Genomic DNA, 26,813 nt, shown 5'->3' on the forward strand with positions numbered 1-26,813 from the left:
TAGGACAAAAGAAAAGAGGATTACTGCTCGAAAACAAACTAGGCTAGATGTAGCAGAATTAACATAAAAAAATTCTTTAACCTTATAAGGTAAACACACCGTACATAAACAATTAAATCATGAATAAGCATATCTTTGTGTCGATGTTCAAATTTAAATTAATTATGTTCAGATAAGAATGATACTCCAAATTCGTAACACCAAAATGCTGCGAAATCACTAGCGTTCTCTGGCAGGAATCCTAGTCCTTGAATTCCGGTCGGCTAGAACATCACAAAATGAGAATTTTGACTCTCTCTATTCTTTCTTTGTGTAAAACGAATTTAAATCTTTTGCTTGTATATAAAATATGACGTCCAAGGTGTTATTTATAGGTTTCTTAGGGTCTCCTAATAAGCTTCCAATTCTCCAATCAAGCTTATTAACTACTCAACCCAAAGACAAATTCGACCCAATTTTTGTGACCTATTAGGTTAATTTAATATGACAATAGGTACATAAGGTGTTTTATGGTTCATAAGTCATAATTGGTCTCTGGCAAGACATTATAGCTACCCATATTACATTAAGTTGGTGATCCAACATAACCTAATATAATTACTCTTTTAATCATTGTATCACACAATATCTATAATTGAATATAAGACATAGACAAAGTCATCTTATCTAATTCAATTGCTTTCTCGATCAATAAGCACGTTGAAATAACAAGTGACATTAATATCCTTATTAATTCATTAATAGCATGCCCATGCATTTCCACATTCATGCTTAATCGAGGGGTGTCCATAGATATCTCTCCATAACAAGAGGGATAAATGTCATCTTGATTGATCATTGTCCACTACATAATTCATAACATATTCAAGTACAACCTTTATAATTATCATGATAATCTCAGGTTTAAGGATCAAAACAATCAATCATTTGGGATTACTTATGACACATGTCCATGTAATAATCTAAAAAAAGGGTTAGTCCAATTTTTATTCTCTAATAAGAAAATATGATTATAATTTATATTTTTACATATATAATCATCCTATGATTATCAATTAAAACTCATACTAATCTTAATTTATTATTGTTCCCACAATAATAATCGATTAAGGACATTTAGAATATAATAATATATTCATGAATATTATTATACAATAACATGCAATTGAATAATAATGAGGATAATAACTTTTATTAAATAATTAAACAATAATCCAATTATCCATACAATAATTATAGCACAATAAAAAAAACCCAACAATTACTTTGCAAGTTTGAAAAGAAAGCTAAGTGTTAAACTTATTCTAGGCAAGAAGAAGAAGTGAACGAGACGTTTTGAGCTAAGGGAAAATTAAGTTTTCGTGAGTGACTTCCTAAAAATATTTACATTTTAAAGACTTTTTAAAAATTCATGTTGTCTTGTAAGGATATTTAATACATGAATTTTTATAAAGTGATTTCGAATGAAAGTTTATATTATGTTTATGGTAAGTTCTATGTGTTTCAAATGAATGTGAAATTGTGTTTTCAAATCATTAGTCTTTTCCTATCAATGAGCTAACTATCACGAAGAAGTAAAGACAACCATAGAAAAAATGACTGCATGGTGGAATGAAGTTGACCAATGCATAAAAGGAGCGTATTGTGTTTGGTGGCTTGAGTAATGAGGAATGAACTAGGAAATTTTTTGATGTTGTTGATGAAAAGGACATCGCAGTAGTCTAAACGCTAGATGTTGAGTCTTGGGGCAGAAACTAGTTCACTTTCTTGGCAAAAGGACGTGTGAGACTAATGAGTATTTATGTGATCGGATGTATTTGTGAAATGAAAATGATTTATGAGTTGTGTTCCAAAAAGTTTTCTTAAAACTTCATTCACTAAGTCATAGACTTATGTTTTAAGTCTCCATCTCCCCTAGGTTGTGAGAAGCTAAGTGATTGGTTAAAAAGGTATGAAATAGGGTTGAAAAGTAAGCAATCATTTAATTAGGAGCTAAGCGATCAGAGCGAAGCAATCGTTTAGGCAACTTAACCAATCGTGTAAAAAGCTAAGTGATTGATCAAGAAGCTAAACGATCAGATTGGGTACTAAACAATCGTTGAAGGTTGAAGACTTTGAAGGCTTTCAACATTTCTTTGTTAAGCTCTTGTTTTAAGAAATGTATATTGTTTTGTACTGTTTATAGGAAATTTTTAGGTTTAAATAAATAAGAGTTGTGTTGCTTTACTTAAGATATTGTTGTTACTGTTAAGTTTGCATGGTAATGGTTAATGGTTCAAAGTTTTTAAATCACATTTCGTTTCGCACGATAAGTAAGGATGCGTACGAGGTAGGACGTGACAATACATCTGATAGGAATTGCTTTCTGATCAATGTCATAATGGTGAAGTGATATGGACTTACATAGACCCTATGATATGCTTCCATATCGTTGAGTTGCATGCACTAGATCGTGTGTTGCGACAGTTCGGTATGCTTCATACGATACCACTATTGTGCTATACAAACCCCGCCATGCACGAAATTAATTTAAAAGGCAAACACGATCAAGATTGGTGCATGATTCGTGCAGAGTATATCACAATGTGACGTTCATGGTTTGATCTTCGTGCACAAGGACAAGAAAAACACGAGCCATTTCTATCAAATGACGATTTAATTATCAAACTTAATGGTGTTTATTAGTATTGTAGGATAAGAATTCTAATCTGATTTTTTTATATATATTTTACAATATGCACATTATTTTATTTTATTATTTGTAATCGTTCAAAATAATTTTGTTTAAGACGTACACGCTTACTCGATAGAACACAACTTACAAAATTTAAGCATGAGGTATGATTAAACCTTGAAAAATATAAATCACATTACTCATATTACAAAATTTGAGCTTAATTTTTAGAAGAATGATGCTCTTTTTTTAATCTATATAAGTTAATGAATTAAATATAGCCATCAAAACAATAATAAAAAGTGTAATTATTAATGGTCAATCGAAACATTAGCTATAAAACAGGTACAATGATAGTGATTTTCAACTAGAAAAATAGAAGTTGAACGAATCGAAACAAATGAGAAGACCTTAGAGAGATTGGCGGACAAATCGAAATCTGAGAGCGACAAACAATAGACATTGGACAAGCAACAAACAAATCATAAACTAAGAGAAAGAGAGAGAGAAATTGAAAGGGAAGCAAGTGAGCGATAACTAAAACCAGCGAGAACAAAAGAAAACCCGAACTTCTCGGGTTGAATCGATCAACTGGTAACCGAACTGAATCCTATTGGGCCGGCATGGTAAGAAATTGGAAGAACTATCATAACATAACCACTTATTGCTGCAAGTAAATAGTCTCCACACTAAACATTGTTTCAAAATTCTCAATTTGCTATGATATTTGTAATTTGCCACATTTTTTACTATTTGACATTCATTTTTTTTTTATTCTTTGCTACCACATTTATTATTTCTTTATCAAAATAAAATAGTCTAAATACCAAACGTATATTATTATAACTCAAATAAATTAACAATTAAATTTTCAAACTATTATCTGAAAAAGATTAAATTCTTAACTATTCACCGTTAGTTGACAGTTGCTCCATCTTTTAGAATGGGAGGTTTAATTCTGAATATTCACATAAATTAAACCTTAAACTAAAAATTTTTAAATTCTAAAATGACAAATTCGACCACGTTCTTAAATTTGAAGTTATCTTCATTCACCAAGTAGATATGAATTTTCTGATCTCAAGTCAACTTTATATTATCCACTAGAATTAAATATATTAATTTTTACATAGAAAACTCATTCACTAAAATGAGATCTATTCGTTTATGGTACTATCGATAAGTTTAAATTATATGTTCTTTATTTTTAAAAACAAATTATATGTTAAGCATCCATATTCACCAAACTAACATGAATTTACTGATTCCAACTATTGATAAGATTTAACAAGCATACAAGTTTAATACCAAAAATGTAGAAAACATGAAGTAACAAAACTGAAATTCTTATTTTAATAACTTTTGTACAACGCAGTGTAGTATTTGTTTTTTACATACTCCTCCCCACCCAACCACTAAATCATAATTTAAGCATACGTGCCACTTTGATATCCCCCAATCACGAAGAAAATCAGGAGTATGAGTCCAAAAACAAATACCAAACTTTCCAGATTATATTTTCCGGAAATTAAGTATTTGAACAAGTCATATGCACATAGAAAACGGTCATATCCCAAGATCAAAAGATGGAGAAGTGTCGATAGGAATATTCTTCTGTTGCTGAGTAACCATAATCTGTGGCAACTCAACTTTCTTCTGGAGGAGCAATTTTGCATGGGCCTCAACTGCATCAAGGTCAAGACCTTCATAAAATTCATCATCATCAATGAATACATTTCTATTTGAATCCACTTCGCTTATGGATTCTCTCCCTGCCACCACCAACTCAAACTGTTTATCCAAATTAAGTACAGGAACAGGTTCTGATGTACAAAATGTCGAATTTCTATTCATGCTTTCCACGTCTGTCGTCCTTGGGCAGACACCAATTGTAGCAATTACAACTTCTGGGCTGCAGTTCATTTTCACATGTTTTGAATGCAGTGTATGAGATTGATTGACGTCGTCTGTTACAGTTGACTGGAAAATATTCAATGTCTTGTCAGGAGAAGTTTCACTTTCAGTTACCCTGGTCGCTAGGGGTGAAGTCAACCTCCCAAATGGTGATTGACTTAGCAAAGAACGCCTGTTGTATAAGATCACAATTTTAGTACAACATTTATAGAAATAGCTCCACCTTCTAAATCCAAATTAATTTTCAGTAGAAAATGCAATTTTGGAATGTCACAAATTAGAGATTTTTACAGGTTCCTCAATGTTCACAATCTGATATCAAATTTCAAGCTACATGATAAGATATGTAGAACAATAGAGAATCGTCTGTGTTAATGTAATGCTAGGAAGAGACTGCTTATTCTATGTGATATACAGAGGCAAAAAGGAGAAAATTACTCCTAAAGATCAGTTGGTTAAGATGGCAGGAAGAATGAAAAGATGATTTTGTTATTAATTTTAAAATCATATAATGAGTGGGAAAAGGTTCACAAATCACAAGAAAATGACCCGAAAGCCCAACTAGAGTTGTCCTAATACCTAGTGAATAAGATATAAAAAAGGCTACAAATAAGAAAGAGTATACTAAGTTATTGGACTTATCATTCTAGCCCCCAAAACTTCTTATTCCACTGTCAAAGCCAAAACCCCAATCGTGACATGAGGCACTACCCACGGTGGAACTACACAAATTCAAAGGGTTGAACTGTTTTCACCCATCATAGTATTTGATTACTCTCATTCCAAAATTGTCTTTCTTCCAAATAATTAGTTCCTTCAAACACTTACCATTCTTATTGTTGAAGATAGAACAAAAAAGGGAAGAACTTCTTCATTGCATACAATAGAATCAATATATATAGGCATACATGAAACCCTAAATAAAGATTAGTAAATTAAAATAAAGGACAAAAGACTAATAAGCTTCTATAATTACATATATACTATAACACTCCCTCAAATTGGAGCATATATTAATCTTGCCCAACTTGTTACATAGGTAGTCTATTTGAACTCCATTCAAAGCCTAAGTAAAGATATCTCTTAATTGTCCACTAGTCTTTACATATCTAGTAGACACTAGACCTTGATGTATTTTTCCCCAAACAAAATAAAAGTCAATTTCGATGTGTTTAGTAGCTCATGAAATACTAGGTTAGATGCAATATGGATAGCAGCTTAATTGTCATACCACAACTTAGTCGGAATTGTAGTATCAAAACCCAACTCAATCAAGAGTTTATGTAACCACGTGATTTTGCATTGATTGTGTCATTGCTCAGCATTCTAATTCAGCACTTCATCGTGAAACTACGTTTTGCTTCTTACTCTTCCACAAAACCAAATTGCCTCCAACAAAAACACAATACCTAGAAGTCGATCTTCTATCTTCTTTTGATCCTGCCTGATCAACATCTGAAAAACATTCAATGTTCATATGACCATGATTTTTGTATAAGATCCCACATCCAGGTGCAGCCTTAATGTAAAATAAAATTTGTTAAAATAAAATTTGTTGTACTACATTCTGATATTCTTCTGTGGGTGAGGTCATAAACTGACTCACAATGCTTACCGAATAAGCAATGTCTGAACGTGTTACCATAAGGTAATTCGACTTACCAACCAGTCTTCTATACCTCTCAAGATCCTTAAATGGTTCTCCATCTTTTAAAAGTTGTAGACCAAGGATCATCAAAGGACTACATGGCTTGACTCCTAATTTTCCTGTCTTGGACAGAAAATCAAGTACATCTCTGTGACATAAAAATACCCCTCTTGCTGCTCATTACTTCAATGCCACAAATACTTTGGCACTCCTAAATCTTTAGTCTGAAATTGACTTTGGAGGATAGATTTGAGAGAATATATTTGATGTATCACTACCGGATATAACAAAATTATTAACATATACAAGTAGAATAATTCAACTTATAGATCTTTGGTAGAAAACTGGGTAATTCAATTTGCTTTTCTTCATTCTAAACTGCTCAAGTGCTTGACTAGATTTTCCAAACCATGCGCATGGATTTTGTTTCAACCCATACACAGATTTGAGAAGACGACACACTTTATCATTCTCTCCCTGAGCAACAAACCCAGATGGTTGCTTCATATAGACTTCCTCCTAAAGATCATCGTGGAGAAAAACATTTTTAATTTCAAGCTGATGTAAAGGCCAATCTTGAGATGCCGCCATAGAAATGAATAACTCGACAGAAGTGAGTTTAACAACAGGACAAAATGTATCAAAATAGTCAATCCCATACATTTGAGCATAGCTTTTAGCCACAAGGTGTGCTTTTAATCGAGCTATTGATACAAGATTAACCCTAATTGCAAACACCCCATTTTCACCCAATAGTCTTCTTTATTGTAGGAAGAGATTCTAAATCTCAAGTGTCATTATCATCTAAGGCATTCACCTCTTCAATCATCGCACTGTGCCATCCAGAATGAGACAAAGCGTTATGAACGGTCTAGACTGAGAGACACAAATGACCAAGCTGACAATGGGCATCAAGAGGAGAAATAACTCCAGACCAAGCAACAATTGTGGATGTCGAGACTTGGTGATCAAAATTGTAAAGTCCTTGTTGATTATTTCCTTTTTATATTATATTTTATGGTATTGGTTACATTATATTTGGCAAAAGTATTTTTTCCCTTATATGTAAAGTGTTGTTCTTCTATTTAAGAAAACCATTCTCTCTTGGTGAAATACACAAAAAATTACATTTTTTGGCAGATAAAGTTCTTGAAACACTAAAAAAACCCACTTTTTTTAAAACCTAAAAAGCCCTAAAACTCTTATAGCCTGCCGCCATTGCCTAAGTGCTCTGCTGCCTCAAGGGTTGTCGCCGCCGGTCATACTACTCTAACTGATTGCCCCCGCCAACCACTACTTGTCGGACGCCGCCGGTAGTTGCGTTTTCTTGTCTGTAATTTGGTCTTTTTTTTTGTCTTTGCCGCCGTTCATTGTGGTCCTTGTCGGTTGCCCCTTTCTAAGCCGCTCGCCGCCGATCCACTAATATGAAGTCCTAAATGATTTGTATTAGAAATTGGTAGTGATGGAAGAGATGAATGTTCTGGAACAAACCTACCACCACAAATATGAGGTCCTAAATGATTTGTGTTGGACTTGGTAGTGATGAAAGAGATGAATGTTCTGGAACAAAAATGCACATAGAACATAGTTGAACTACCAAAAGATAAGAAAATAGTTGGATGCAAGTGGGTGTTCACGGTGAAATGTAAACATGGTAGTGTTGAGAAGTACAACGCCAAATTGGTTGCTAAGGGGTTTACTCAGACATATGGAGTTGATTATTTGCTCTAGTTACTAAAATTAATTCTATCAGAATTTTGCTATCTGTTGCAGTTAACTTTGATTGGGCTCTTTATCAACTGGATGTTAAAAATGGCCGTTATCCAGTCCATTGCCCAAGTGCTCAATCTTCATAAATGGCCGTCCAAGAATCAGAATACAAGCATCAAGAAGCCTAAGACAAGGAGATCCACTCTCCCCTTTTCTATTCCTTCTTGCAAGTTAAGTTCTTAGTAGACTCATCTCAATGATTCACGTAAATATGATGTTTGAAGGCTTTACAGTAGGCAAAAACAAGGTCCACGTTCCCTTACTTCAAATTGCTGATGAGTCCCTTGTGTTCTGTAAATATGACGAGGCTATGATGGAAAATCTTTGTAAGACTTTGGTTATATTCGAATGGTGTTCAAGCCAAAAAGTTAATTGGGAAAAGTCTTCTATATGCAGGATCAATATTGAGGAAAGAAAGACTGCTGAAATGGCCTCAAGGCTAAGTTGCAAGACAGAGAAACTCCCCATTATGTACCTCGGTTTACCACTCAGAGGTTAACCAAAAAGTTCCTCATTCTGGCAACTCATCATAGATAAAGTCCAAGGAAAACTAAGCAAGTGGAGGAGGTAGAATCACTTGATGCAAATCAGTCTTTTCTAACCTTCCCAAATATTACATGTCCACTTTCCTCATGGCAACTTTTATTTCTAATGAGAAAGTTCTTCTGGGAAGGTAAAAGTGAAGGAAAGATGAATCATTTGGTTAAATGGAACAAACTCACCAAAACAGAGAGAGATGGAGGTTTTGAATTATGCAATATGAAAATAAGGAATATGGCTCTCTTATCAAAATCGAGCTGGAGGTTTATGTCAGAACAGAATGTCCCGTGGTGTAAAGTAGTTGAAAGCATTCATGGGAGCCATCCCTTCCATTGGCACAAGTGGGAGGGAGTACTTGAGCCTAAGAAGCCCATGGATCAGTATATCTAGAGAATGACGCAAAGTTGAAGCATTGGCTGCCTTTAGAGTGGGCACTGGCAGCAGAATCTTCTTATGTACTGACCCGTTGGCTGGATGTTATCCCACTTGAAAGTAAATTCCAAAGATTGTTCGGTATTGCCCTTTCACCAAAAGGGTTTGCAGCCGAGCATTGGGATAGTCAAACTAGTACTTAGTCGGTTTACTTCATAAGATTACTGAAAGAAGAGGAAGCCACCAAATTCCAAACACTGTTTCTTGAAATGGAAACAAGTCTCTTTATTAATGATAATGAGACTAAAGCTTAATGTTCAAGAGTATTATACTAAGAGTAAAAAAAACATAGGAAAAATACAAGCTAAAACAAAAACAAAAACTATACTCGGGTAACATAAATATGATGGAATTCTAAAAACGCACCCGAGCAGAAAATAACGAGCTAATCAAAGCCATTCAAAGACAATGCATCAGTAGAAAGCTAAATACAAAGCAAAACTTAAACTCTCTCAAAATTAGCCCCCTCGAAACTAAAATCTTGTACACCCAAATCTTCAATATGAAAAGAAACTGAGAAATCTAAGAAGATACAACCAGCCACGACAAAACTGTCTTGCGAATGCAATCCAATGCCTAGATGAACTTGAAGCAGTCTAGTAGTCCACAAAATCTTGCCAGCACTGCCTTCAACACATTACTCCAGTTATCAAAGAGAAATCTGCTTTAGCAATGTCAAACTCTGAAAAAAAACCTTCATCCCACCTTGTAAGAATGCACCCCGAAACTCTTTAAAGCTTCCAGCAAAAGTCCAGCCAATATCTTTTGAGCTCTAGATGCTTTTTACGAATGCTTTATGGAAGCTGTCTCTTCTAGATTCATGAATTAGTACAACGACCATATTAATTTCTTTAGCAATCTTTTAATAATCAGCCGCGTTCATTTTTGTCCAAGTTCTCACGTATTTCAATAGCTAGGTAGCTGTAGGTGCAACGGCCGTGGAAAAAGAAGTTCAATTTACTTTCTTCACCTCTTTGCGATTGTGCTTCAGAATCGAATTTGCTTCTATTTTCCATCCAATCAGCTGATGGTTCACATATAAAAAAGAATCCTTGAAATTTCTTTCGGAAGGTAGTTTGTAACATGGTGGCCAATGTGTTTTGAACAAAATCTTGAACCTCAGGATGAACTGTTTCCCACAAAGCATCAGCTACCAGAGTATCACACTGCTGCATCATTGACCCAATGGTCTTTATATAGCTAACCAGCTCAACAAGGGCTTTCCTTTCTTCTACACTATAATTATGTCTCACCACATGTTGAATTCCTTAGTAAGAATGCACCACAAGGAGGCATTTCAATGAGCATTTTCAAAACGATTGACCCAATCGAGAGATTTGTTGTAAAAAATCCTTGGTTTCTTTCAAACCACAAAACAGCCATTAAGGCTTTCACTGCATTCCACCAAAGAAATTGTGCAGTCTTATTAAGATGAGTCCCTCCTAGAAGCTGTCTAACCGATTCTCTACTCTCCAAGTGAGGCACCCAGGCCATTTTAAAGATGGAGAGCAGCTTTTCCAGCAATTGGCATTTGGCAATTTTCTCTGCAAAAACTGTAGACTTCTTTTTTTTGGCGGCTAGAAACCGATGGAAAAACTTGGTGTTCACATCCCCTAATTTCATCTGGTTTAATTTACTTTTCTGAATAAGTCCTCTTTCCTCCCTCCTATATAGTTCCAGAAGGTCTGCTGGTTCTCTCTGTTGCCAAATCCAGTTGCTCATCATTGTCTTTTTCATTTGCCAAAGCTTTCAGCAAGTTTTCTTCATTATGTTAACAAGGCTTTTTGCAAACAGTATTGCATTTAAACGAGAGGACGTATCTTCCTTTAATGACTTCAGACACGATATTTTACTTTCATTCCACATAGTCAACATTCCTCCAGATCTACCGGTTGATTCAGTATAATCCCAGTCAATGTCCTTCCAACTCCATAGAGCCTTAATTAAGGAATTGTCAATAGTCTCTTGTTTTGTCTCCTGAATTAGAATAACATCTGGACAAGTCAACTTCATTACTCCTTTCAAGGCTAATTGTTTTGATTTATTTAGGATGCCTCTAGTATTCTACGATATGACTTTCATGTATCGCTTATTCAAATTTCCCTTAGATAGGATCAAGCAGCAATGTAGGGGACTAATTCTGCATGAAAGCTTTCTGCCAATTCTTTACAACAAGCCTTGGGTTCAGGGGTGAGAAATAACTTAGGAAGATCTAGACCCAATGAATCATCCAGATTATTTGCCTCGAATTCAGCCAACACGTCGTCTCTCTCATCTAAACTAACAAGTTCTAATTCTTCACTGCTGGTACTGACTATGGATACTTCATCATCTAATTTTTCTTTTTCAGAATTTGTAATATTTGATGATGAATGCAGAGTACCTCGCACAAGATTAATGCTCGAGTTCGAAATTTTTATAGGAGATAGATTAAAACTTGAAGAGATATGAGTTTTATTTTCTAACCTTTCGCATTCTAATCCAATAAGTTTGAACTTTCATCATGGTGCTCCACAGCCAAGGGCTTCCAGGATTATTCCACACAAGATATTCAATTAAACTGACAGGCTTTTATTTTCTAAGATATTTTAGTCCAGTTTTGGTGTATTAGACATTGGGTCATGGTTTTTGTTCTGTTTTGATTTGATTGATATTCTCTGTTGATGCAGTGCTGCTGTAGAGGCCTCCAATTGACCTCATTTTAAATGTTTCTATAGTTTTATCTTATTTCCTTTTCGGATATGATGTGGATGCTAAGGGGTACAACCTAGTTGAGATGTCCGCGTGCGTCTATTGATCCCTAGTTTTTACTTAGCTCTTTGTAGAATCCTCTTGTACTTTGAGCTTCTGACTCATTATTATTATTAATAAATGAGACTCGTTTCCTTTTAAAAAAATGTAGAGGAATAATATTACATTATTTCTACTTCCCATTTTTAAGTATATAATATAACACTTATATTTTGCTCTTGTAATGGATTAAATAAATCATTTGAACAGTCACTAAAGTTTCTTAGACTTGAGCATTGTTCTCAAATCTGCTACTTTATCGCATGACAAGAAAACGCACAAGCCCATCACAATTAAATAACAGAGAAATATGAGATTAATAGAAACCTGTAAATTGCCATCATATCAGGTTTGCTTGTTCCATCTTGAGTACTCGAGGCACTAGCATTGACCCTATCATCTATGAAACTATCAGACGAGCTCTTAATGTTGTCATCTTCATCCCCAGATATGGTAGCATCCGAAGACACCCTAGATGCCAACAAGAAATGGGGCAGATATTCACCACTGTATCATCTCCTTTTAACTTGTGAAGTCAAGGTAAAACTACCATATCATTACCAAAGGTATATTTAAATTTAACACTAATCTCATTTACTAGATTTTTTTCCTTTTAACGAGGTAATTTTTGGACTTACTCAGCTTCCTCCTCGATAAATGCTTTAACATTGTCGTCAAATCTCCTTTCACCTAAAAGCAGCAATTGAATTGACAATTAGCAAATAGGAAAGAGTTATTTGTTCGAATGTTTTCTCTATTAGATCTCTTGAAAACATTTGGGACAAGATTCCAAAAATTGAACAATGAGAGAGAGAAGATACCATCGCGTTTCTTTTTTTTAAATTGTCTGGTGCTAGAAAAAGTTCCAACCATATTTCCCAATGGAGAAATTGAAGTTTTTGCCATGCTTTCAATGTTTTCATTTTTCTTCATGTCTCCAACCTTTCGCAATCTTTTGAATTTGTGGGGTTTCGGTACACTGCTAAACTTTTCTCCATTAACTGAATCCCAAACTTCATTATCACAACTGCTTGCAATAGTAGCCAAGGGAGTTTGTATTTCATCAGCCATAGGAGATGTAGGGGCATGTGATTTTATACCCACGCTCTCATTATCCTTGAGTGCAGAAGATTGACCTTCACTGCTTGCGAGAAAAATATCATTTCCAGCACAAAAGCCCGCATTACAATTAATCATTTCATTTATCCCAGAACTTGAGGAGTTTAAAAGCTGTAGACCATCCACTTGGGCAGGCAAAATAAACTGGGATTTTGCTGATTCAGATATCCGTTGTCTAGAATATCCTGAAAAATAAAACCCCCATTAGTATGTATGGATTCTTGTCATCATTAGAGAAATCAAAGAACAGTGGAATATTCCCTCTTTATTAATAGAACATAATGTATTATCTTGGAAAATAGCATGTACCACAATCATCAATTGGTGAATCTGGTACAAAACCACTCTCGATTAAATTAGTGAGACGAGGACTAAGCTGAGTCTCAGTAATACTGAATTCGTCAGCCGGGGTGAATTGCGGCTCGATTTCCAGAACAAGTTTTTCATCGACAGTATCTTTATTAAAAAAAATCCTCTTCAAGAGAGTGTTTTGATGATTTGTCTCAATCAGATTCATTGCTTTGTCCTCCAAGACAGGAACACAATCTGTTTCAGGGCTTGGAAAAAACTCATCAGGTAAGATTTTTGTTTGTGAAGTTGTCTGCTTGATGACAGCTTCAGTTGGCACAATTAAGTCCTGAGCAGTTCTTACACAGTAAGAACCTGGCTCAGAAAAATTCAATAATTTGCTACCTACAACAACAGAATAGGAATGCAATCAATATTTTGAAGAGAACACGAGGAAACATGATATTTGGTCATTTCCCATGGCATCAACAGATATCAAACCTGAACCAATGATGTCTATTGTAGAATGTTTGGGAGAACAGCAACCAGAAATACAATTGTTTTCTGCAGAATTTTGGGGTAGTGAGACTTCAGGATACACTAATGGCACTTCTAATTCTGCTTTTGATGCGTTGACTTCATTTATTGACTCTATAAAATAATCAAAACTTTGATCATAAGAAAATAAATTATCATGATTTTTTGACGAAGTATTATTAGAAACACCCTACCATAATGAATTCAGTTTATGTTTAACATTGCGTTGTCACCAACAAAGTCACAAATGAAGAGGAGAAAAAATGCTTCTTGTTCCGCAAATATAGAAAACACTAATTAAAGCTCCCACTCAAAATTGGCATTATTTGAGAAATGTAAAAGTGAACATATGTCTATTTGTCATCCATAAGTGTTATAGTTATCTTACGTGCAACAGAGAATGATTCAGATTCCCTAGAAAAATGCAGTCCTTGCAAGTGTTGCATTGTGTCAATCAGAACCATTGTTCTACATGAATGCAATACTCCATGGGTTCTTGAGGGAAAAGTCTGGAAGTGAGGAAAGGCAATAAGGGACGGCCGCCATGCATCGTCACAAGGATGGAAATACTTGAGAAGTAACTGAGTCTCAGTATCAGTTAACTTGTTCTTAAATGATATCTGAACAGCATGATCATCTTTCACTTTTTTTCCAGGACGAACAAATTGTTTGATAGACAGCTTAACAAACTGGACTTCTGGTCTGATAGCATGTGGAATCTAAATAATGGAAAAAACGATAGCATAAGAAAACAATACTATGTTGCGATAGACTTATGTCAAATGATCTCACCATTCTAGAGCTAGCATGAAAGTTGAAACTATTTACTCCCCCATTTTGCATGTGCTTCTTTATAGACTTGCTTGTTGCTTGCTTTTTCATGTAACCCTTCAATTCTGACCCTTCACATGCTAAAACTAGTAATACTAGTCAAGGAAATTAAATAATTTGCATAAAAGGGAAAAACAATTAGGTTGAAGTTCCAAACTTTGAGGGATGAATGTTTAATTTTAATTTTTTTTTAAGAAAACAACACTTTTCATTGATATAATGAAAAGAGACTACTGAAAAAAAAACTTTTTTTTTCATTGATATAATGAAAAGAATTACATAGTAAGGATCGGGAGGTGCACCCACAACAAATCCAAGATAATAAACCAAGTACAATATGACAATCATCCGAGTGAACAAAGGGATTTGGTAGAACAGCCACAAATGCAAAAATGAAGAGAGGCTACTGAACGAAATAAATAAACAAAACCTTTCTCATGGAATTTTAAAAAGAAAAATGAAGATTGCAAAAAACTAAAATAAAATGTAAAAAATTTTAAACGGAAACTGGAAATTTCATTGATATAATAGAAAGCTTGTACAAGGTACATTCAATCGTGATAATAATAGAGAGGAACAGCAGGTGCATCTAGGCATCTCAACCTCTGAATAAACGTGCACAAAAGACTGAAACTCTGAGGTATTTTGAGCAACACATCTGGCTATCCATCCAGAAGAAGCTCTGAACTTTGTCACTCTTATAGCTCCATCTGCATCTCAACCATTTGTTAGGAAGAAACAATGTTCCACATTTTGAGCCAAATCCGACAAAGTATTAATAAACCATCCCAGTTGATTCTTCAAAACTTGTAGAATTCTTAGAAACTTATCTACGAAAGTCAATACCTTCAATGTTGAAGTGCCCCTTTTAAAACCAAATGCAGTAGAAAGACTCCGCAAATTTACAGCTCTTCACTTCCATGTTGCTGCCAGAAGGAGGGAAGAAAGAGGATAGGTGAGAGAAAAGAGAGAAAGGGAGAGAGAACTTACCTTTTAGATAAAACTAGTATTCTCTTCCCCAAATGATCATCTTCGACACTGCTCACACTAAAAGGAGAGTGTCAAAATCGGAATCACATTTCTTTTTAGGAGGGTCCGAAGTTTTGGATAGGGGGAGCCTCTCAAAAATTTTACTTTTGAGGTAGGTAGGGAAAAATCAGAATATTTAAAATGTGGAAGGTTGGATCTCTGAGGGGCTGATCTGGTTGAAAGAGAAGGAGCTTGGATCCGTGTAAAAAAAGGAGTTAATGATGATCTTCACTTGAAACAAATCTTCCAAGAACCTTGTAGTTTCATTCCAGTCATCAAATACTGTCATTCCAGCCAAGAAGCTTGAGGGGCAGTGTTAGAGTATGTATGTTACTATAGGAGCTTATTAGTCTTTTGTCTTTTATTGTAATTTACGAGTCTTTAGTTAGGGTTTCCATGTATGGCTATATATATTGAACTCTATAGTCTATTGTATAGAATGAAGCAAGGGAGTTATTTCATATTTTGCTCCAACTTCAATAGTGTCAACTTAGTTGAGATGTTTGGCTGTGCCTACTAATCCTCTGGTCTCGATATTCTCGCTCTATGTATCATTCTCTTCTCTTGTACTTTGAGCTTTATTATTAATAAAGAGACCAGTTCCTTTTTTAGAAAAAAAATGTTGGCACGATATCTTCCTAAACTAACAAAAAACAACTTTAGGTAACACAACTTCAGAATTTAATTAATGAGATTGATTGATAATTGAATGTTCAAGGATATCCACTCTTCCATCATGCTTCCTTCCGGTTCTACCCATCCGCTGAATCATTCTTATTGGTGAAATATTTGCATCGAAACAGATAACAAGATCGACTTCCATTATATCAAGACCTTCTTCACCAATGCATGTGGCAACAATGACATTGAACCCGCCAGCACGAAATTTCTGTTGAAAAGTATAAATTCAGTGCAGGTAGTTAATAGGGATAGTAACCACAAACCCGGATTGCCTACCTCCAAAACAGCCTGTTGAACCTTTTGTGATTGACCTTTGAGAGATTTTCCTGCAATACTCAGACTAAGTAGCTTGTCCAACGTCAAAAATATTTCCAAACAAATAGAAGAAGTCCGAGCTAGATATATTTAAGCATGCTGATCCCTAGTTCTTGTGATTTCTAGCTTCTTTGTAATTCAAACATTAGTCTCTTTTCATTTCATCAATAAAATGTGTAATTTAAGCATTAAGTCCAAGCTCTATAAATTCCAAACCATACATAACTGGAGCAATTTAGATATATTTAAGCCCAATTCGGATTGACAAACTTTTCTCATTAGCTTTTCAACAATAGGACTATCCAGATAAAATTAAATAGGCCAAAGAAGAAGCTCTACAATATAATCATCTCATATGTGCTTATGTACATAAAGAAAAACGTATCCAATATTGTTAACTAACCAATCAACCCAAAAGTTTAATTTGGTTGGTATGATAAATTTAATGAAGGGTCAAATTACAAGAGTGACGGTTCAAGTTTTAGGGTTGTCTAAAGAGAGGTCCCAGAATTTGAAAAGAGATCATAAGCCTCTAAACTTTCAATGTTTTGTAACTTTTATCAACGAGTTTCATAAACTATAAAAACACAATTTTGAAAGTTCACGGCTAAACTAGTAATTAACTGGTGTACATAAGTTCTCAAAAGAATACCGATTTCCTTTGGATTGCCATTTTTTGTTGCCCAAGTTTAGCTTCTGTTTTAGTCTTTGACTGTATTCTCCCCTAGTTCTCTTGCTCTTAGTATAATACTCTTGTATTTTGAGCCTAAATCTCATTTATTATCATTAATAAAGAGGTTTGTCTCAGTTTTTTTTTTAAAAAAAAACAAGATTATCCCAAAAGATACTATATCATTAACTAAATAATAACCAAAAATGAAGAAAAATGAAATTGCAAACCTGAGCTTTGACCAATAAACTCAGTAGCTCTGACAATGTCTTCAATCTTGGATAGTGCACTCATAATGTCCCTAAGTAGTATTAGCACATTGAGGCAAGTTTAAGAATAAATAATTGATTGGATTGTGTGCACTTCTAAATCATCGAATACTACAAAATTGAACTTGAAGAAAATATTTCACCTTACACTTCCCCTGAAATTCGAGAATATAATCACCCTTGAATCTTGTGGATCCTTCGTTTCTGCAACAAAGTTACTTTGTCAGCTAACATGTCAAATCTTTCATTTACATCTCAGCCATTGGCATCAGACTCATCAAGAAATTGGTTTCATACCAAAAATGGCCTGCTATTCAGTAGTCAATAGATTTACAGAAAATTCAAAACCTAACGTTTGTGACACAGGTTATTATTATTATTTTATTTTATTTTTATTTTTTGAAAAGGAAACAAGACTTTTCATTGATAAAATGAAAAGAAGCTAAGGCTCAAAGTACGATGAAACAAAAAAACAAAATAAAAACAAATACGACAAATTATTTTAGTACAGCAATCATCGGAGATGAAGATCGAAACTCTCACCTCTAGAATGAAAGGTCATGTCGATTGCCAGCTAAGCACTTTGGCCTTTTAACAAATACGGCCAATTAACAACTCATAAAATGTTTGTAGCCCAATGATCGAAGACCAAAACAAGGATCAAAACAACAAAAAGTTTAAAATTCAGTCCTTTTGAAGGTTTTAAATGGAGAATGCTCACTAGTCCCGTGAGAGAAAAGGTCAGCTCCAAAACACCAATATGCAACACAATAATCTAACAAAGTGAACCAAACACGTCACTGAAACTTCATTCCATGTAACAGTCAGACGAAAGCCGCTGACATAGGTTATTATGAACCCATGAACAACTTAAATCTAGAGGCATTGGGGTTAGTTTTAAGCTAGCTATTGGGTCCATAACTCAGTGGCAGAGCATTCGACTAAAGTTTTGAGCTAGCTACTGCAATCATTTTCCTTTGCACAAATGGTTAATGGATAGAAAATTTACTGCTTATAACTCTGACTTAAGCAAATTTCTATCAACTCAAGTTTCTCAAACCAACTTTTACAATATTGAGTAAATTCCAGATGCATTAGATTCTAGAGCACCACCTAACTTTAAGATATGTGACTCAGGATAGTTTGAACCACAACCAATTAATTGAATCTAAAGGTCTTTACTACTATGTTAGCCCGTGGGGTTACTTTTGAGTCAGCTACTACAACCACCCATTTGCCCCCAGCATAACAATTGAAATTTCACCGCCGACATTTTAAATTCCAATCCAAAAGAAAGTCTTTTACCAACTCAAGTTTCTGAAACCAAACTTACCCAACATTGAAGAAATGCACATGCATAACAAAAACTGAATAAGAATAAATATCAAACAAGAACTTATAATGTCAAAGATTTCTCTTAGTAATTCTATGAGTTTCTAGAGCCAACGATCTCGCTATATCCCAAGAGGACAGACAATCAAGAGACTGCAGGAGACAAAAAGAGAAGCAATAGAAGAAGATAATAAAAAGATGGGAACCCTATACTTCTTTAAGAAAAAAAGGGAAACGAGTCTCTTTATTAATATATATATAGATAAATGAGACTCCTCATAGTACAAGCATAGGATTTCTTGGATAAATATTTCAAGATCCTGGCAGAAAGGGGAGGCCTTAGCAGTGTTTAAGCTTTGGAAATGGGAGAAGGATTGCTTTTTCACCTGATTCATAGATCGATAAAATCCCTCTAAAAACCAGATTTCTGAAACTGTTTCTAATAGCACAATGCCCCAATGGCTCGGTTTTGGATCATTGAGATCAAGCAACCTCTTCATGGTCCATTTCTTTTAGAAAACTTGAAAAGGATGATGAGATACTTGATTTCCAAATCCTGTTTAAGCATCCTTGCCAAAGAAAAGGTGATAGATTCTAATGAAAAACGTTCTTGGTCCCTTGATGCAAATGGGTCCTTAGAACTTCTTCTCGAAACAGAGCATTGAACTCAAACTCAATGTTATCAACAAGCTTGGACTCTTCTTGAACAACCTCTGCTCCAAAACAGTCTTCACTACCGACATTCATTGGTTTTTTTAAGTGAAATAAGTCTCTTTTAATAATTATAAATAAGCGAAGGCTCGTAGTACAAGAGGTTTATACAATGAGCAAAAGAAATTTTAGGATCATAAATTTTAGGATCATAAGACGCACCAGGACAACTCAACTAGGCTAACACCCTCTTAGCGTCCTCATCATATCCAAACAAAACTAAGAATACACTTTCGCAAAAGACTACCATACTGCCTTTACAGCAAATGATACTGTGATAGTGATACATGTAAGGCCAAAAATACAAAAGTACAATCCTTTGGGCAATAAGACTAAGACCATGAAGAAGAGTCCATTGGTGATGAAGTACAAAATGACTCCAAAACTGAAAATAAGACAGAAATATGTAAAATCTGCTACTATTTAGGCAGAGAATGAACGCTTGCCTATTCAGATTAAGCTCCTGAATTAAGTAGTCTTCAAAAACCTTTGATAGTGTGTACCACGAAGATGTGTGTAATCCAGCAATCTCAAAACAATCTAACCAATGGGATGATTTATTGTGAAAAACTCGTCGGTTCCTTTCAAACAAATAATTCAGACAGTAAGGCTTTTTTACCGCGTTCTTCGACACCAAAGAAGGCCTTTTCTTAAGAGATGGCCCAACCAAAATCTTAGGAAAGTTACTCTTGCATCCAAAGCCGAAAGCCCAAGAGAGGTTAATGTTTCGAAAGAATCTAAACCTACATTTCCTTGCAAAGTCACAATCAAATAGATGATGTTGTAAATCTTCAAGGTTACTATCGACACTCACTGGTGACTTTTCATATACGTCAAACCGGTTATTTTCTTAATATATATATATATATATATATATATATATATATATATTTTGTTGGGAATGCAATCAAGGTCCCATATCAATTAAATAAAGGGATGATCACGGGTTTATAAGGGAGGACAAATATCGCCAATGGTATGGCCTTTTAAGGTGAAACCAAAACAAAAAATTTGGTGCCTTTCATTTAAAGTTTGAAAAGTGGAACAATCTCATCTATGGAAGACAGTTACATTCGAAAGGCCATGGAGGGTGGATTACAATAAAAAAATCCACCACTTGATTATTAGTGTAATAAAACTTTTGAAGTGATTGGAGCTCATTTTGGAGGTTTCGAAAATATTGCAGCTGAAACCATCGACTTCATTAGTGCAGAAGCCAAGATTCACGTGAAGGAGAATCTGTGTGGTTTTGACAACGATTCAGATATCTGATGAAAGAAGTTGAAACATTTTTAAAATTTTTGGGGATATTTCTATATCCAATCCACCCAACAAAGTACAAGGTGATTTCTTTACTTACGATTTCTCTAATCCTTTAGACATTGTCAGATTAAACCAAGTTATGAAGGATGAAGGTTTTGAGGAACCCTTATAAGTTGTCTGAAAGACTATTCAAACATCATCATCCGAGGCCATCAACAACTCACCAAAATTGCAAAGCAATGTCGGATTCTGGGAAATCTTCTCTTCAACCTCTGACTAGTGGCAATTCCGTTAGAAAACAGATGGCAGAAGACAAACGGAAGACAGAGAAATCCAAAAGCCATTCAAAATCAGAACCACCAATCAGGAGAAGCTTAGTTTTCCTGCCAAAGGAGACTTCTTTTAATTTTATTCCATTTGAAAAGTCACTTGAAGGAGTCCAGCAGTCACATATTTGAAACATTAAAGATAACAGTAATGTTGTCTCTATGAATAAGAGTGCCAACAAGACATTAATCACCATGAAGGTCAATAATAATGTTCAGACTAGTGTTGCATTTACTTCGCCAAAAAACAAAGAGATGCTATTAAAGGAGAGAGAAAAGGGTGCAGAAGACAGCTGTGATATTGATTTAGTGGGTCCCAAGCACCTGTCAATGACTCCTATTTTTGAAAATATGATATGTGGAAAGACAAAAAAAGGAAAGCAAAGATCACCCAACTTTAAAAGAAAAAACAATTGTGTTTTTCCTATGATAACAACAAAGCCAGGTTAGCATTTATAAATCCAATCTCTAATGGTCTCTCTCCTCATGGATCATCAAAAGTTGACACCCTTGCTTCTTCTCCAATTACTGTGTTACCAAACAAGTCAATTAACAAAGAAGAAAAACTCTCCTTCCTTGTCAGCTCGGTCTAACAAAGCTAAAAAGAATTCCTGCCCTCCAAAGCTTTTCTTGAAGCATTTTATAAGGAAAAACACATTCTTCAACATGTTTGGACTGCTCTTTTCAATTCTGAGTCTCTAGGAGCTTGTTCATTCAAGGCTCAAGAGAAGCATTCCCAGGGTTAACAATCATTCAGGTCTTTGTTCAATGATGTTAATCCGGATCTCTTGGAATGTTAATCCAAAGGAAGTTGGCAGTCTCGATGCTCAAGAAATGCAAGACTCGGATGTTGAATCAGTTGCAAGTGTAAGTAGTGAGGAATTAGAAGAGGTTAAAGCAAGGGAAGAGGCTGAAGATTTTGAGATTTTGGAGAACGTAATCGGCGATATCTGCGAGTTGTTTGTGGAGGAAGGTATAGAAGAAGAACAACCTTCTCTCCAGAAATTCAGAGAAGAAATCCCACAACACTTGCATGACATCATTGAAGCTTGTGGTACATCTTTCCTTTGAGTTCTATAAACTTTATCTCCAGCATTTAAAGTAGTCTTGGATGTGGTAGTGCATTGAAAGTCTTTTTGTGGAATACAAGGGAGCTAGGAGTTAATCGAAAACAATGGTAGTTAGGAAGCAGAATAAAAAGATAACCCCGATTTTGGTTTTGCTACAAGTAAAAAAAAGTACGTTTCTGATCCATATTTTTCAAATCCTTGTGGAGTCCTCTCGTACTTTTGATGCTTGTGAACTGTTCGTAAAAAGAATTCTGGATCACAAAGAATATGGACTGTATGATCATTAAAGAGATTGTGTATTTGGTTGGAACTTATTTCTTTAGCAGAGTTCATTTGGACCCTTGATCCTTTGGAGGTAATTTTAGTATGACAAGATGGACTATCGTCAGAATTCCAGCAGGCAGTATGACATGACGAAGAAGATGTTTAGTTGTATAGCAGAAAATAGTTTGTTAGGAACTATTGTTTCGAGAAAACTTAATGGTTGAAAAAGTGAGTGAGTTTCAAAATCTTACGGGGCTTTGGTCACACAAGAAAGTAAAGGATATAATCGACCAAAGATAGTGGCTGTTGGATTTTGTTGGAAAATTTTGAGTTAATTCACTATTTTTTGAAAAGGATATGAGTCTCACTATTATTAATATAAATAAAGAGACAAAGCTCAATGTACATGAGGACTATACAAAGAGCAATAGGGCTGACGCATCCGGGAATCTCAACTAGGTTGACACCCCCTTAGCGCCCTTATCACATCCAAAAAGCGACAAAACAAGATCAAACAAAAAGCCACAAATACAAAGCCAAACAAAATGATAAAAAGAATCTGTCCAAAGCAAAATCATAAATCAAAGGCAGCAGGCTAAGCACAAAGAAGAATAAGCTTTGATTGATTGTGCAAAAAACTGTTTGAAGCAGAGGGCTGATCCGGAAGTCCTGATGAACTAGAAAAATCACTATGGAAATACAAAAGTCCACGTCGAATCGATAATCTAATTTGGAAAACAGCTTTTGGAGTTTAGGGTTGTTAAAAAGGAAGATGTATAATCATTGTTTGTCTCCTTTGATCTGCACTACCCTGGTGATTCTTCACAATATCTGTTTTTTATTGCTCATTCACAACGTGTTTGCATTGTTGTCAGAATTGTGTTTGGGAAGAATCTAGAGATTTTTTCAGAGCAAGCTTCTCAACGTAAGACCTCGATGGAGTCAACAAAATTTTAGTCTCCTCTTGGTGTTTCCTCTACAAGGATCTCGAGATTGACTTAGTGCAGGATATAAGAATAAAGGAAAATGAAACTATCATGTGCTAGGGCTGAAAACCACAAGGAACCTGTGCAAGAGTGGTCATCGGTCAGGTTCTTCTTTCAGTTCGGTGCAACGATAGTAACAGCCAACATGCACAAGAGGCCCTCCGTTGTGCAAAGTTCAAATTCCCTGGTCGCCAGAAGATCATTGTCAGCAGGAAGTGGGGTTTCACTAAATTCAGTCGGGCCAATTATCTAGCTTACAAGGCAGAAAACAAAATTCTTCCTGATGGTGTTAATGCCAAGCTTCTTGGATGCCATGGACCTTTAGCAAATCATCAACCTGGAAGATATAAGCCTAATCGGTCGCCTTTTGTTTAAATGGATGTTTAGTCTTTTTAGTCTTTTTGTTTGTATTTCTTTGTACTTCTTTTGGTTTTCTTTTGATTTTAAACATTACTTCTTTGTTTTGGTTTTTCGCTTGGAGGGATATAATGAAGGTGCAATGGGGGTATCAACCTAGTTCAGAAGCCAAAGTGCACCTCCTGATCCATGGTTTACATGCTCATTGTATAATTCTCTTGTACTATGAGCTTTTGTTTCATTATTAATATATTAATAAAGAGGTTGTTTCCTTTATAAAAAAAAAAAAAAAAAAAACACTCTTGGATAGAATAGTCTCAAAAGGCTTGGATAAGGTGCAACAAGATGAATAAAGTTGTTTTTTCTTTTTTTGCTCTTAGTATAATTCTCTTGTACTTTGAGTATTAGTCTCATTTTCCTTTACTAATAAAGAAGTTTGTCTCCGTTTCAAAAAAAAAAAAAAAGGTGCAGCAAGATAAAGCATTTCGACGAGCAAATTCAAAATGGTCCAACCAGACAAAATGTTCCCATAATAGCATGCTCTTATGCTATGGAATATTCAAATACTTGAGATATCAAATAGAAATAAATAAACCTCATAAACAAAACTATAAGGATCTCAAGCATCAATACTTATAGCAAAAACAGTGGAAGAATAATAATGTTGGCAAGCCATGACTACTATTGGCAGTTGGCACCTACTAAAATGGTTGGTCAATACTTCCATCATTTTGGACAATTTGGGACTTGGTGCACCATGGGTCAAGCTCTTCTCCATTATGAGTCTCACTTCGCAGACATGATGATTTTTGCTCATAAATCTTGCAAAAGACCTGCAAAAAGTAGGATTTTGTTGAATGTGACGGATAAAAACTTCAAAAAGAAAAAATACTTATAATATAATGTTTCAAATAACTACAGCACAAATACTGTCACTCCAAGTGTCTTCGTCTAAATAGATAAACAGCCAATAGCATTAGTCTGGTGTCATGCAAGCACATTGTTTTTTATATTTGTGAGTGTCCAAACCAGCTTACACGTACCACGCTAATCTCACGAGACAAGCCGCCTAACCCTACAACATTTGGTAGTCAAGGAAACTCGTAGGAAATTAATTCTTAGGTCATTCTAATATAAGAGGAAGTACCTTAGTTTTAGGTAGGTGATGTAGCCCCTTCTTGTTTCAACCGTGCATATGTTTCCTGGTTGTAATATTAGTTAGTTAGTAGTTCTGTTAGCTAAGTACTTTGGTTATTTGTTAGTTTTTTGTAGCTAACCGTCTGCCTGTTACGCACTTAGGATTTCAATTACTAGTATAACTCTGTAATTTTGGGATTACGAACTAAGGAATTTATTCATTTGATTCACACCAAAAGTGGAAGATTTTTGGTTAAATCTCTTACGGTTCATCTCTCCCCATCATCACCGTCGGAAAATGTGCTGCACATGGCATTATTGAAGACTAAAAGCCCAAAAAGGGTGAATATTCTGATTTGGGTTTTATTGTTTGGTCAATTGAACGTGACTACAGTATTGCAGCGAAAATTGTCAACTAGTTGCCTTTCCCCTTCAATCTGTCCATCATGTCTTCAGCATGGAGAAGACCCGTCTCATCTCTTTTTTCCTTTCCCCCTATTCAGCCAAATGTTGGGAAAATTTGTTCTATGATTTTAACATGGCATGGGTGTTTGATAAGGAATGTAGAGAATCATATCGACAGCTTCTTAGAGGGCCTTATTTCAATAAGACCTCTCAGGTATATTGATGGAAAGCAGTTAAAGTTCTATTGGTGGATTATGGTTTGAAAGAAACCAAAGGACTTTTCAAAACAAATCTCTTGGCTGGCTTGATCGTTATGAAGTTGCTCGTAGAAGTGCTTCTTCATGGTGCATTCTATCGAAGGAGTTTGTATGTACAGTATTTTTTAGTTAAATCTGAATTGGAGTGCCTTCATTTCAGCAGGCCTAACCAGGGTTTAGTGTTTTTTTAAGTGAAACAGTCTTACTTATTGGTATCCAATGAGACAAAAGCTCACAGTACTATAGTATTATACAATGAGCAAACATCGCGAAACCAAACAAGGATCAAGAGGCGCACCCAGGCATCTTAAATAGGTTGACATCCCCTTAGTATCCTTATCATTTCTAATAAAATAAAGGACCAAACAACAAATAAATAAAGTCCAATTGGGGGCTAAACACAGCCAATACAAACCAATAAGAAACATAGAAACAACTCTAACAAGACTGGGAATAAAAGACAGTCAAACAAAGGAGCTGCAAATGAAAGAAGCATCAAAGATCGTGGCCCAAAACTAAATCATCAATCAAGGAGGAAAGATGAAGGCCTGCAAATTTAGTAAGTTGTCCTGCATTGAAAAGTCTTTAAACTGTTTACTTAGGGAGCACCACGAAGAGGCGTTCAGCCGTGCGAACTCGTATCTGTCAAGCAAGGAGGAAACTTTATTGTAAAAGACCCGTTGATTTCTCTCAAACCATAGTTTTGCCGACCAACCATCATGGGTTAGCCTAGTGCTAAAGAGGAAGAAATAGTCTCAACAACTAACTAAGAGGTAATGAGTTTTTTTTTACACCCAAATGTTGTGGCAAAATATAATGAGGGGTAGTTTCTTTTGCATAATTGAAGCACAATTTAAACTCCCAAACAGATCCATATGGCTATATTCACTTTCCTCAGACTTTTAGATTTCCAAAGGCATTTTTCCAGCTGTGGATCGATCGGAGAGGTAGGAGCTAAGTGTTTTGATAGCCACAACGGCTGCTACTGAGAAGCCTCTGACTTTACAACAAAAAAACCCATGGGATTCCAGTGACCAGCTTCTTTTATCCTCTAAAGTGGATGTTCTTGTCCTGTGAAAGGAGCCGAAGAGAAGTTGAAAGTCAGAGATTTCCTCCTCTTTCAACAATCTTGTAAAATTAAGAAACCAAGAGAAGATGGAGAAGTCCCGGTATTGAAAAACCAAACCTTTAGGAAAAA

General features: G+C 35.2%; 1 protein-coding gene and 1 long non-coding RNA gene across 9 annotated transcripts in view; both read right to left on the reverse strand.

The window, feature by feature from the left end:
* Nucleotides 1-3,990: 3,990 nt before the first annotated feature.
* The window catches only part of LOC101221910 (DEAD-box ATP-dependent RNA helicase FANCM), a 58,933-nt gene continuing 36,110 nt past the window's right edge, over nt 3,991-26,813 (reverse strand). For 3 of the 8 annotated variants that reach the window (XM_031880950.1, XM_011651573.2, XM_031880951.1), the window contains 13 exons: nt 24,519-24,649; nt 17,651-17,711; nt 17,469-17,539; nt 16,530-16,579; nt 16,296-16,461; nt 14,505-14,632; nt 14,101-14,431; nt 13,677-13,826; nt 13,197-13,580; nt 12,590-13,072; nt 12,407-12,458; nt 12,096-12,239; nt 3,991-4,760 (listed from right to left, as the gene is read on the reverse strand). In XM_031880950.1, the coding sequence (XP_031736810.1) occupies nt 4,241-4,760; nt 12,096-12,239; nt 12,407-12,458; nt 12,590-13,072; nt 13,197-13,580; nt 13,677-13,826; nt 14,101-14,431; nt 14,505-14,632; nt 16,296-16,461; nt 16,530-16,579; nt 17,469-17,539; nt 17,651-17,711; nt 24,519-24,649 (2,671 nt within the window). In that variant the 3' untranslated portion in view covers nt 3,991-4,240. Of the gene's footprint in view, nt 4,761-5,819; nt 6,044-12,095; nt 12,295-12,406; nt 12,459-12,589; nt 13,073-13,196; nt 13,581-13,676; nt 13,827-14,100; nt 14,432-14,504; nt 14,633-16,295; nt 16,462-16,529; nt 16,580-17,468; nt 17,540-17,650; nt 17,712-24,518; nt 24,650-26,813 lie in introns of those variants that run through there. The other 5 variants (XM_031880949.1, XR_004214481.1, XM_031880947.1 and 2 more) reach the window with 5 other exon arrangements.
* Nucleotides 15,038-16,289, reverse strand: LOC116402087. Its single transcript, XR_004214483.1, has 2 exons — nt 15,390-16,289; nt 15,038-15,253 (listed from the first exon to the last, which is right to left on the reverse strand). It is a non-coding gene; the product is annotated as an uncharacterized LOC116402087 (long non-coding RNA).

The sequence above is a fragment of the Cucumis sativus genome, chromosome 2, assembly GCF_000004075.3.
Source record: "Cucumis sativus cultivar 9930 chromosome 2, Cucumber_9930_V3, whole genome shotgun sequence".
NCBI lineage: Eukaryota > Viridiplantae > Streptophyta > Magnoliopsida > Cucurbitales > Cucurbitaceae > Cucumis > Cucumis sativus.